At 43.5% G+C, this 13289-nt stretch overlaps 1 protein-coding gene across 1 annotated transcript in view; it reads right to left on the reverse strand.

The window, feature by feature from the left end:
* ZRANB1 (zinc finger RANBP2-type containing 1) overlaps nucleotides 1-13289 on the reverse strand; it is a 107866-nt gene that overhangs the window by 48404 nt on the left and 46173 nt on the right. Inside the window, exon 2 of the mRNA XM_077455563.1 lies at nucleotides 2444-3277. Coding sequence (XP_077311689.1) covers nucleotides 2444-3266 — 823 coding nt within the window. The 5' untranslated portion in view covers nucleotides 3267-3277. The remainder of the gene's footprint in view (nucleotides 1-2443; nucleotides 3278-13289) is intronic.

Genomic DNA, 13289 nt, shown 5'->3' on the forward strand with positions numbered 1-13289 from the left:
CCTATCCATGCCCCCTATCCATGCCCACCCGTGCCGCCCACCCGGGCCGCCCACCCGGGCCGCCCACCCGGGCCGCCCATCAGTGCCACTTCATTGGTGCCACATTGGTGCCCATCAGTGCCACCTTATCAGTGCCCATCAGTGTAGCCCCATCAGTGCCCATCAGTGAAGGAGAAAACGTACTTATTTACAAAGTTTTGAAACTGAAACAAAAAAAAAAACATTTTTTTCAAAATTTTCGGTATTTTTTTATTTGTAGCACAAAAAATAAAACCCGCAGAGGTGATCAAATACCACCAAAAGAAAGCTCTATTTGTGGGAAAAAAATGATAAAAATTTCATTTGGGTACAGTGTAGCATGACCGCGCAATTATCATTCAAAGTGCGACAGCGCTGAAAGCTCAAAATTGGTCTGGGCAGGAAGGTGTTTAAGTGCCCTGTATTGAAGTGGTTAAGAGACGGCTTGCGGGTGTGCCCACCGGGAGCTCCGTGACCATGGGTCCCGCAGACCCAATCTCCGCACGGTGAGGAAGAACGGGGAAATGCTGATGTAAACAAGCATCTCCCCATTCTGCCTAGTGACACTGTCACTGATCACTGCTCCCGATTACAGGGAGAGCTGATCAGTGTCGTGTCACACACAGCCCCTCCCTCCCACAGTTAGAATCACTCCCTAGGACACACTTAAACCCCTTCACTGCCAGTGACATTTTTACAGTAATCAATGCAATTTTTTTAGCATTGATCACTATATTAATGCCAATGGTCCCAAAAATGTGTTAAAATTGTCCGATGTGTCTGTCATAATGTCGCAGTGATAAAAATCACTGATTGCTCACATTACTAATAAAAAATAAACAAACCATCAATAAAAATGCCATAAAACTATCCCCCAGTTTTTAGATGCTATAACTTTTGCGCAAACCAATCAAAAGGAAAATTGTAGAGGTGATCAAATACCAAAAGAAAGCTCTATGGTCAAAAAGGGGGTAAAGTCTTTCAGTGCTGAAGTAGTTAAAACTTATCCCAAAAAATAAAAAATAAAATTAGGCCAAAATGTATTCTGCTACATGTCTTTGGTAAAAAAAAAAAAAAAAAAAAATCTCAATATGCGCATATTAATTGTTTTGGAAGAAAAGTCCACAAACTATTACATACACACAGCTATGATGCTATACTGGTAATGCTCAGAAATGACAGCGAGACCGGGATAGTGTGGTTGGCCAGCTGACGTTGCTTGGGATGTACAAGACCTCAATAGTGACAGTAATACAGCGATCAGTGCTAAAACTGTACACGGTCAGGGCAATCAAAGGGTTACCTGTGTGCACAACAATGTATAATGTGTGTATTGCATGCTGCTTTTACTTTACCGTTTTTTCTCCCTGAAAACAACCAGATTGCTGTTTGCAATACAGTTCTGCGTTTCGGCAAACCGAACTCTGTGTGATTGGCCACAGCAGATCAGCTGACTTCGGCCAAAATCAGCTGCCAAACTCATGCTGTGTCCAATCAACTGAACCTAGAAGAAAGGCTGCAACATATAGGCAAGTCACCCAGCCTGGGGATGCTGCCCCCCTCACAGTACAACAACTACTATGGGTGGGTGCTGCTGCCCGCTCACAGTACAACAACTACTATGGGTGGGTGCTGCTGCCCGCTCACAGTACAACAACTACTATGGGTGGGTGCTGCTGCCCGCTCACAGTACAACAACTACTATGGGTGGGTGCTGCTGCCCGCTCACAGTACAACAACTACTATGGGTGGGTGCTGCTGCCCGCTCACAGTACAACAACTACTATGGGTGGGTGCTGCTGCCCGCTCACAGTACAACAACTACTATGGGTGGGTGCTGCTGCCCGCTCACAGTACAACAACTACTATGGGTGGGTGCTGCTGCCCGCTCACAGTACAACAACTACTATGGGTGGGTGCTGCTGCCCGCTCACAGTACAACAACTACTATGGGTGGGTGCTGCTGCCCGCTCACAGTACAACAACTACTATGGGTGGGTGCTGCTGCCCGCTCACAGTACAACAACTACTATGGGTGGGTGATGCTGCCCGCTCACAGTACAACAACTACTATGGGTGGGTGATGCTGCCCGCTCACAGTACAACTACTATGCGTGGTTGGCAAGCAGTTGAAAATAAATAAAAACCAAATAGGTGGAGCTGCAGAGTCCCATAAGTCCTACAAATAAGCAGAGCTGTGAGCTCATGTGCAGACGCCTCTCTGCTGGGGTCCCCAGGAGATACAAGCAGGTGGATGAATCGAATCTAGTGCACAAAATGAAAGAAAGTCTTTGCATGCATTAGCCCTTTAACATGGCAATAATATCGCATGGTGTCTATAGTTAAGACTAGAGCACTTTACACTCAATGGGTTTATGACATTACAGCGGTTTGTTAAAAATATGCCCAAGAGTAAACCACTTACCCACACACGCATTTAGAAACAGCCAGTCAGTCTTCCTCATACGATTTTTGATTTGCTTTAACTTTTTGAGGTCCAGTTCCAGCTCATCCTTGCTGCCCACTGCCCCAGCCAGTTCAATTCTTTGGAAGTCCATCTCAGAATCCCGTTTGGACATGGGTGGAGACCGGCGCTGGCCGTTGCCACTACTGCAGCCCCCTCTCCAGCGAGCCCTGTCCTGCTCGTTAATAATGGAGGAAGCCTTATCTGTGTCTGCCAGCTCTATAGCGTCCATGTTGTTTGGAGTAGGATGATCGCACACCACACATTTCTTTGCTTTGGCAGAGTTCTCATATGTGCAAGCAGAGCAAGTCCAATGTTGACCTTTAATATTCAGTTTATTGCGGTCGTTATATTCCTCACATGGGTCAATGGGGCCAGGTATAGACCTCAACCCTGATCCGGAGGATTGGGGAGATTCTGTTGGGCTACGTGTCCTACGCTGTGACAAACACTGAGTGCATCGGATGGCTCTGGGCCAGTTCAGGTAGGTGCACAAGTGACAGGACCATTTACTGCTATTTTCCACACTAAATGAGGACTTCACACGTGGCCGGGCACTGGAATCTGGGCAAATTAAGGGACTCCCACCACTTCTCTCTATGGTACCCACATTAGAACTGCTACTTTTAAAGGGCTCCTCTGTGATTATAGCACCACTGGGTCTCTGAGCACGACACATGGTACACTTGATAGCAGACGGCCAATTCTCATAAGTACAATATTCGCAAGACCACTTTATGCCATGCTCCGTCATCGTGACACTCCCAAGGATTGACGTCTGCATCTGTCAGGAAGCTGGAGATGGGGAAAAAATAAAATAAAAAATTCATTAGAAAAATAGTATAAAAGGCTTTTCACACTAAGTGATAAGAGAAGTTATATACACATGAAGTAGAGCTGCACGATTCTGCCCAAAATGAGAATCACCATTTTTGTGCTTAGAATAAAAAGATCACGATTCTTGCAACGTAAAATAGTTCACATTGTACAAAAAAATTGGCTAACTTTACTGGTTATTTTTTTTAATTCATGAAAGGAATAAAAAAATAAAATAAAAAAGCATTAGAAAGAGCACTGCACCAATACAGTGCGACAAAATATTGCAACCACCACCATTTTATTCTCTAGGGGGGGTCTACAAATTTTTTTATTAATACACATACATTTTTTTTTGGGGGGGTCCAAAGTAAATTTTCTAGCAAAAATTATTTTAACTTGAAACCAACAAATGTCAGAAAAAGGTTTAGTGTTCAAGTGGTTAAACTTTTTTCACTTACAGTCTATTCCATTGACAAATTGTTACAATGTTAATACTTAAGTTCAACTGATATAGAATATAGAAAGAATTGTGAAACACTTTAGTCAAGATCACGATACCTATTCTTGACGATTTATTGTGCAGCTCTAGCATGAAGGATGTTCCCTAAACCTAAAAGAATGATCACAGTCCAGGTCACACAAAACATTTAAAGTGGTTCTGCACCTAAAATAAAATAAAAATATTAAAAGCCAGCAGCTACTAATATTGCAGCTGCTGACTTTTAATAAAAATCACTTACCTGTCCCAGGGTCCATCCTCTGTCAGGGAAACGGGAAGTGAAGCATAACAGCTTCACTGCCCGGTTCCCTACTGCGCATGCGCGAGTCGCGCTGCGCGTCTCTTATGGCCCCCCGCTGTGTCTCTGGGAACTGTGAGTTTTCCAGAAAACAACAAAGGGTGGGGGGGCTGGGGGCCTCATCTGCGGCGGTCTGCCTGGAAGTGGGTGCAGATACCTGGATTATCCAGGTAACTGCACCCCCCTCCCCCCTGAAAGGTGCCGATTGTGGCACCGGAGGGGGGGGGGGAGGGATCAGATTAGCAGAACTTCCCCTTTAGGGTGAAGAGCCGCTTTAATACCACTAGAGCTGCACGATTAATTGTTAAGAATCGTTATCACAATTTTTTTCCCTGTTGCAATCTTGACAAAGTATTTCCCGATTCTTTCTATTCAGAGAATTCTCTCTGCTCTCCTAAAGCAAACAGCCATCAAAAAAAAAAAGAAACAAAAAAAAAAAAAAAAACAACACACACAACAACAACATACAGGCAGTCTGCCAAGAATCACAACATTCTTTAACAATAAACATTGTAATAATTTGTCCTTTAGTAATACGTAATTAAAAAAAGTAATCCGCTTTGGTGTGTAAATGAGGTAAGCACTTAAAACACTAAAACTTTTTTACGACATTTGTTGGTTTCAAGTTAAAATCTTTTTTGCTAGAAAATTACTTTGAACCCCCAAACATAATAAAAAAATAAAAAAAATAAAAAAAGATAATATAAATTATTTTTTTCAGTAGAGACCCTAGAGAATAAAATGGTGATTGTTGCAATATTTTATGTCACACTGTATTTGCGCAGCAGACGTAATAAATAGGTATGATTTAAATCATAATTTTTAAAGAGCAACTGTCATCTGTCCCGCAGCAGCTCCTCCTCCTCCGACCCACCGACAGTCAGTCCCATCCACTTTAATGGGATGGATGGTGATGTGGCAGTGACAACAAGGTGAGGGACGTGGCGGCAGCAGGTGAGTGGATGAGTAAATGGGAAATGAAGGTTTCCCCATTTAGAACAAGCTATCAGGTTAGTAAAACAGCGATATCAGAACCGATTCAAATCATACAGTGTAGATTTGCAAAACAAGGTGATAAACGAATATTTTTGAACATGGTTTTATCTCATGGTTACCATGAAATTGTGTGAATTCATCAATTCAGTGCATGTCAGCTTGCAGAACTTGGATTTATTGAATGAGTTTTCCAAAAATCTAAATATTGCAGAATATACAGCCTTCATTCTACATAACTAGTTACTTTTCATGCTGAACAAAATGACTATCTTAAATATAATACTCGCTGGGTAGATTTTTACCCTAAGCATTTAAAGCAAAAGAAATCTGATTTAAACATCAAAAGAAAATCTGATTAAAATAAAAAAAAACGATTCTTATTCACCCAGCTTTAAAACCAAGCTAGTATTTTGTGCAGCCCTCTGGACATATAAAGGGTCACACTTGAGGCCTTCTACATTTTCAAGCTGACCCCCTCCTCCATAAACAGTAAAACAAGTCACGTGCCTATACACGATCCATTGGTGCTTCCAAATCCACATCATAAAAGTTTATACTTTGTATATGCATTTATTCTATAATCAAAATGTAATTCTCTGGAAAGCAAAGAGTAGCTAAAGTGTCACAGGCGTCCCTGCTGCAAGTTCCTTGGCGCATAAGATAGCTAAAGTGTAAAGTTTTTTTTTTTTTTTTTTATAAAACAGACTAATTCATGTGTAGGATCACAAAGCATGTCCCATGCTGTCACAGCCCTATGGCAAGATGACGTTTATAAACTATGACATTTTTTCAGTAGGTGTCCCAGAAGCATCATTCCAAAATAAACAGAATAAAATGGATGTCTGCGAATAACGCAATGGCCAAAACATTGCAAGAATGATCAGAGCTCTGCCAGAAACAGAGGGAACAAATCCTAGAACAGCATTTATAAAATTGCAGTCAGTGCTGTAATGGTGAGTATCCAACCAGGGCAAAGGCAAAAAAAAAAAAAAAAAAATGTGCTTTTCATCTCAAGGTGCCTGGACTTTATCACCAAATGATAAAAGCTATCCGGTGTAGATCTCTGTTAACCACTTAAAGACCAGGCCTCTGTTTACACTTTTGTAAACACTTTTTTGCTAGAAAATTACTTAGAACCCCCAAACATTATACAATTTTTTTTCTAACACCCTAGAGAATAAAATGGTGGTCATTGCAATACTTTTTCACACAGTATTTGCTCAGTGGTCTTACAAGCGCACTTTTCTTTTTTTTAAAAAAAGTCAAATTAGCCTTTTTTTTTATATTGTGAAAGACCGAGTAAATTGATACCCAACATGCCACACTTCAAAATTGTGCCCGCTCGTGGAATGGCGTCAAACCTTTACCCTTAAAAATCTCCATAGGTGACATTTAAAAAAAAAAAAAAAAAGTCTAGGGCCAGAATTTTTGCTCTCGCGCCAACGATACCTCGCATGTGTGGTTTGACCGTTTTCATATGCGGGCGCTACTCACATATGCGTTCGCTTCTGCACGCGAGCTCGTCCGGATGGAGCACTTTAAAAAAAAAAAAAAATCTTATTTTATTTGCCTTTATTTATTTTTACACTGTTTAATAAATAAATAAAATAGGGTCACTTTTATTCGTATTACAAGGAATGTAAACATCCCTTGTAATAGAAAAAAGAATGACGGGACCTCTTAAATATGAGCTCTGGGGTCAAAAAGACCTCACATCTCATTTTTGGACTTAAATGCAAGAAAAAGAAAAAAAATTGCCATTTGAAAAAAATAAATGTGCCTTTAAGAAGTATGGGCGGAAGTGATGTTTTGACATAGCTTCCGCTATGGTATGGAGACAGGTGGGAGCCATCTTAGCCTCACTGGTCTCCATAGCCGGCCACGGACAGGTACCTCTGCCAACGGCACCGTTAAGTGGTGGGAAGGGGGTTGGCCCCTCTCCGCCACCGATAACGGTGATCTTGCGGCAAATTCGCTGCAGAGACCACCATTATCATAATGAGTACCGCCGGCTGAAAAGATGGATCTCTTGGTTATGGCAGCAGCTGCTGCCTTTACCGAGATGTCCATCTTTAAAGTGCCTACGTATATGTATAGGAGATGGTCGGCAAGTGGTTAAAGAATATAAATTGCAGGATATTGTTGGGGGGGGGAGAGAGAAGTAACGCAACGTCCTTGTAAGAAGAAAGTTATAAGAAAAAATAAAAAAAATAAAAATGTAATTGTATTTTTGGCAAGTAAAATAATTTTTTGTTAGTTTTAAAGTAAAGTTAGTAAGCTAACTTTAGGCTCCCCAGAGTTTGTTGAGCCTGAAGTTATATTTTTATAGTTAGTAAATTAACAAAAATTATTTTAGTAGTTGCCAAAACACAGTGAAGCTGCAACGCTTCACTTCCAGATGGCGGTGGTGGCAGCTGACTGACGAGCGATTGCTCTTCTTCTGCTGCCGACAGAGAGCACCCTGGACAGGTACGTGTCCATTTATTAAAAAAGAAGCTGCAGTATTTGTAGCTGCTTGCTTTTAATAATTTTTTTTTTTAAAGTGGAGCCCTGCTTTAATGCTTTAGAACCACTTTAACTATGAAGAATGAACAAAGTAATGGGTGGTCTGAAATGCTTCCCTTTCTTGAAGAGAATGCTGCTCCATGCTCTAGGGCCATGACTAGCACCATTTTAGGCATTTTGATCCCATTACATATATGATCCTTACCCTTAGCAGAGCTTTGCCTTGGCTTTTGGTCATGCCACTTGCACAAGTGGGAGCCCGGATTGGCATTTTCTTCATAAAAGCCATTCAATTGCTCATCAATCCTATTCATAAATCACAGTATAAGCCAGCACACTAGATCCCAGGCCCATGTTCTGGAGGGAAATGCTTTGCTGGGAGAACAATGTTCACCATTTTCGGTTTCTTCCAGAGCTCCAGAACACTCACTAGTCACCTCTCTCACAACCCTTTTAACAGCTGGGTTGAACTTTAAGCACATGGTTTAATTTCTGCACAGAAATAGGTCAAGACTGATTAAGCCCAAAATAGTTTCATTCTGATGTACCGTATATACTCGAGTATAGGCCGACCCGAATATAAGCCGAGGTCCCCAATTTACCCCCAAAAAACTGGAAAAAATTATTGACTCGTGTATAAGCCGAGGGTGAGACATGCCTGTCCATCCCTGTGTGTCGTCCATCCCTGTGTGTGTCCATGCATCCGTGTGTGTGTGTGTCCATGCATCCGTGTGTGTGTGTGTGTGTGTCCATGCATCCGTGTGTGTGTGTGTGTGTGTCCATGCATCCGTGTGTGTGTGTGTGTGTGTCCATGCATCCGTGTGTGTGTGTGTCCATGCATCCGTGTGTGTGTGTCCATCCATCCCTGTGTGTGTGCATGCATCCGTGTGTGTGTGTGTGTGTGTGTGTGTGTGTGTGTGTGTGTGTGTGTGTGTGTGTGTGTGTGTGTGTGTGTCCATGCATCCGTGTGTGTCCATCCATCCCTGTGTGTGCGTGTGTGTCCGTGCAGCCTACCTGTGTCCAGCCTGCGTCCCGTCCCGGCCTGCGTCCCGTCCCGGCCTGCGTCCCGGCCCGGCCTGCGTCCCGGCCCGGCCTGCGTCCCGGCCCGTCCCGCAGCTCTTCGTCGGTGGCCATTCTAGGATTCAAAAGCCGCGCCTCCGTCGGTGATAGGCGGAACACTCAATTTCCCACTGACTGCTGGGAAATTGAGTGTTCCGCCTATCGGATGTCCGTGATAGGCGGAACACTCAATTTCCCAGCAGTCAGTGGTCCGCCTATCATGGACGTCCGCTCATCCTCATACTACGGACGAGGATGAGAGGACGTCCGTGATAGGCGGAACACAGACTGCTGGGAAATTCAGTGTTCCGCCTATCACAGGCGAAGGCGGAGACGGAGGCGCGGCCTTTGAATCCTAGAATGGCCGCTGTCTGTCTGCTCGACACGCTGATCGGGCAGACAGACAGCGATGACTCGAGTATAAGCCGAGGGGGGCACTTTCAGCCTCAAAAAAGAGGCTGAAAATCTCGGCTTATACTCGAGTATATACGGTACTATGTCACAATGTACTTGTACAGCAGAGTCTCTGCTTTAAATACACAACTCGCAGAAAGCAGACCTGCAATGTGCACAAACAGCAGTAATGATGGCCCTACCTCGCATGATCGCAATAGGTCAGTTTTACCACGTACCTTTTAAAATCCCCCCATAAAAAGAGATTTTAAAGATTTTCCACATCCAAGTCAACTGTAAGCCCAAAACACAAATCTTCAATACAGAAAAAGAAAGAAATGGACATTCACAAGCTTAGAGGTTGTAACCCCCAAAAAATAAAGAGATCCTGTTCCCTTATAGCAGGTCAAACAGCATAGCGCTTGTGCTGTCTAATCAGTCTATGCTGCAAAAAAAACCTGGCTAATCCAGCCCATTCCTGTGTCTCCCGATGTAAACTGGCCATGGTAAACATAGCTGCTAAATCATGATACCGTGGTCAGTTTACATGCCTCCTCCAGCCCGCAGTCCCTCTCACCCTTCTTCCCTGCCCCTCTCCTCCTGCCACTATTAGTAGGTGGCAGTAAAGTCAGGGGAGGATTACTGCCAGGCCCTCTGCTCTACCAAGCTATAGTACAGTGTAAACATTTGTATAAAATTTGGCCTCTAAATACCTTCTTTCAGATCTTTTGTTTGGTCACGTGACCAACAGCTGCTCTCCTCCCCCAATCTAAGGGCTATAACGGGAGGGGCTGAGAAGACAGCACAGCTGTCACCTGACCTTACTGAAGTCAGGGGGATTTCAGCCCCTCCCACTGTAGCCCTTGGATCGTGGGAGGGGAGCGGCCAGAGGTCACGTGACCAAACAGAAAATCTGAAATAAGGCATTTAGAGTCATCATTTTATATGATGAATTACACTGTAGTATGGCTTAGTAAAACAGATGGGCTGGCAGTAATCTGACTTTACAACCACTTTAAACAGCAGGACATTCCCATGTTGTCCGATGAGGCTATGACTACAAGAAGGAAAACATACAGGCAAGTCACATATCTGAGTCAAAGCAACCGATTACTAATTGCATAAAAACCATACATGTGAATGCTGTAAAAGAATCTGTATATTATCCACAGAAAGAACAATTGCATGCAAACATGCCCCAGGATTAAGGGGGGGGGGGGGGGGTTTTGGCAGGATGGACGAGTTGGGCAAAAGAGGGGGGTGGGGTTTTGAAGACCGGCAAGGAAAAATTAAAAGCTATGACTCAAGACCCCTTTCACACTGGGGTGCTTTACAGGCGCTACAGCACTAAAAATAGCTCCTGCAAAGCGCCCTGAAATAGCTGCTGCTGTCTCTCCAATGTTAAAGCCCCAAGGGCTTTCGCACTGGAGCAGATCGCTGGCAGGACGCTCAAAAAAGTCCTGCTAGCATATATATATATATACACCGCTCCTACCCATTGAAATCAACGGGGCAGCACGGCTATACCTACGTCATAGTGCTGCTGTAGCAGCGCTTTGCGGTAGTTTTTAACCCTCTCTTGGCCACAAGCAGGGGGTTAAACCCACCCCGCTAGCGGCCAAATAAAAACAGCGCTGCTTTACCGCTGACGCCCGGGCGCCAGCAGTGTGAAAGGGGTTTAAGGCAAAGTGAAGTCCCCGAATAGGGAAACCAAGCAATAGCCACCTACCAACTGGTAGGGTATAAGAACATGCCTTGGATTTAATGACGCATTTCTGATTTTGCAATTGTGCACGTTCTACCTTTGTATTTGATGTAGATTGCAGGATGAGGCAAGCAATTTACCCGACTATCAGAGGCAAGCTTTTTGCAGTAGGCTCTTAATTACCACAAAAGATTTTCTAATTCTTGGAGCAAATGATACCAGTATTTCCTAAGACCCCTTTCACACCAGGGCGTTTTGCAGGCGCTATAGCGTTAGAAATAGCGCCTGCAAACCACCCTAAAGAAGCTGCACCATTGTTTGTAGTGTGAAAGCCCCGAGGGCTTTCACACTACAGTGGTGCGCTGGCAGGACGTCAGGGAAAAGTCCTGCCAGCAGCTTCTTTGGAGCAGTGAAGGAGCGGTGTGTTTACCGCTGCTGCTCCCCATTTAGCAGATTTAGATACACTTAACGGAAAAATAGGTTTACATCCTCAGACACTTATATGATGTCTTTGTTTACTAGGATCAATCCCTCTTCCTGGTTGATTGGGAGTTCCACTTTAACATCCACTGAAGCCCCCCCATCTTTTTTTTTTTCCCCTAGCCCCCTTACTCTTTCATGGAAAAGGTTATTTATGTGCTATCACTTAATTGTTCCTTGTGTACTCACAAGTCATGTCACGTTAATTATATCCCAAATCTTACTATTGTTTGCCACAAATACCCCGTATATGTTTTCATGATTTGTAATCTCAAAAATTTCTTCAAACAAAAATTTGAAAAAAAATTAATAAAAAAGATAACCATTCTACCGCAGTCTAAACGGACACCAAGCTAACAAAAAATACAAATGATGATACACGAGCAATATAAAATGAGGCCAGTGTAATAAGGAAATGCATAACCCCCCTAGACCAGTAGTCTCCAAACTGAAGGCCGGACGTGGCCCTTTGCATGCCTTCATCCGGCCCTTGGGGCACCATCTCTCCCACTGATACAAGACACTATTCTGCCATCTGTCACCTACAATGGAGCACCATTTCTCCCACTGACACCACTAATGAGGCACTTTTCCTCCCTAGGATACCAACGATGGGGCACCATTCCTCCCCCCCAATACCAGATGTTTACTCCCACTGATGCCAGGAAAATTTCCACTCCAGCTGGCCAAAGTCTGGCCCTCAAAAAGTCTGAAGGACAATAAACTAGCCCTTTGTTCAGAATGTTTGGAGATGCCTGCCCTAGACCAGTGGCTCCCAACCTTAGTCCTCAAGTACCTCTAACAGCCCATCGTCAACATTACTTGTAAAATGAATAAAAATATCCCATAGTTTGTAAATGCTGTAACGTGTGCAAACCAATCAATATACACGTATTGGGATTTTTTTTTTTTTAAACAATACATATTGGCCTAAATTTATGAAGAAATAGTTTTTTGTACTTATGGATGGGTTTTAGAGCAGAAAGTAAAAATTGGCATTTCTTTCTAGCAAAAAAAACAAAACAAAAAACAAACCACTACACTAATGTTATTTGGGTACAGTGTCGCACGACTGCGCAATTGTCAGTTAAACCGACGCAGCGCTGTATAAAAAAAAATAAAAAATAAAGAAAAAATAAAAAAAAAGCCTGGCCAGGAAGGAGGGAGAACCTTACAGAGCTGAAATTATGACAATTGCGCAGTCGAAACATTGGTGTCTTTTTTTGTTTTTTTACACACAACTTTGCCTTTGAGTTCTACTTTAAACTGAACGGGTTGTCTTACAAGGTGAGGGTTTACATACACTCAGTCCATGGGTAGGCTGGTCGACTTCAGTACAACCAGCCTGTCGGGGGGACCATTGCATTCTGTCGGTGGGCAAGCCTTACCCCGGGGGAACACAATAGTGGGAGGAATTCCCACATCCAACACTGACTGTGTTGACGGGGGGGAATTAAGCAACTTTTCTTAACAGGAAAGAAAATGACTCAAGTAACTCGACTTTTGTGGAGAAAAAAAAATAATTCCCCTCTGGGTGATCTCTGTACATTGCAAGGATTATAACAATGTTAAAGATTCCTACCTTTTGTTCTGAAGAAATAACTGTGCGTTCCTCTGTGCTCAATCTAATGAGTGGTTTCATTATTATAATCATCAGCTGTGTACCTGCACAGCACTAAAGGCACTTTCATACAGGGGTCGGCGGCACCGCTGTTTTTGGTGGAACTTTTTCAGCCACTAGCGGGGGGCTAAAAGTGCACCGCTTGCAGGCAAAAAGGGGTTAAAACCCCTGCTTGATTTCAATGGGCAGGGTCGCTTTAGGAGTGGTGTGTACAACGCTCCTACAGCACCTCAAAGATGCTGCTACCAGGAATTTGTGCGTCCTGCCAGCGCACCCCTCCAGTGTGAAAGCACCTCAGGGCTTTCACACTGGAGTGAGAGGAGAGGTGCTTTACAAGTGCTATTTTTAGCACCTATAAAGCGCCACAGTGTGAAAGGGGTCTAATGAGATCTGCTGCGCCTGCACCCCTTTAAGCAACTTTCACACTGTAGC

This window comes from Lithobates pipiens, unplaced genomic scaffold, assembly GCF_037356315.1.
Source record: "Lithobates pipiens isolate NorthernLeopardFrog02 unplaced genomic scaffold, aLitPip1_a1.2 Scaffold_25, whole genome shotgun sequence".
NCBI lineage: Eukaryota > Metazoa > Chordata > Amphibia > Anura > Ranidae > Lithobates > Lithobates pipiens.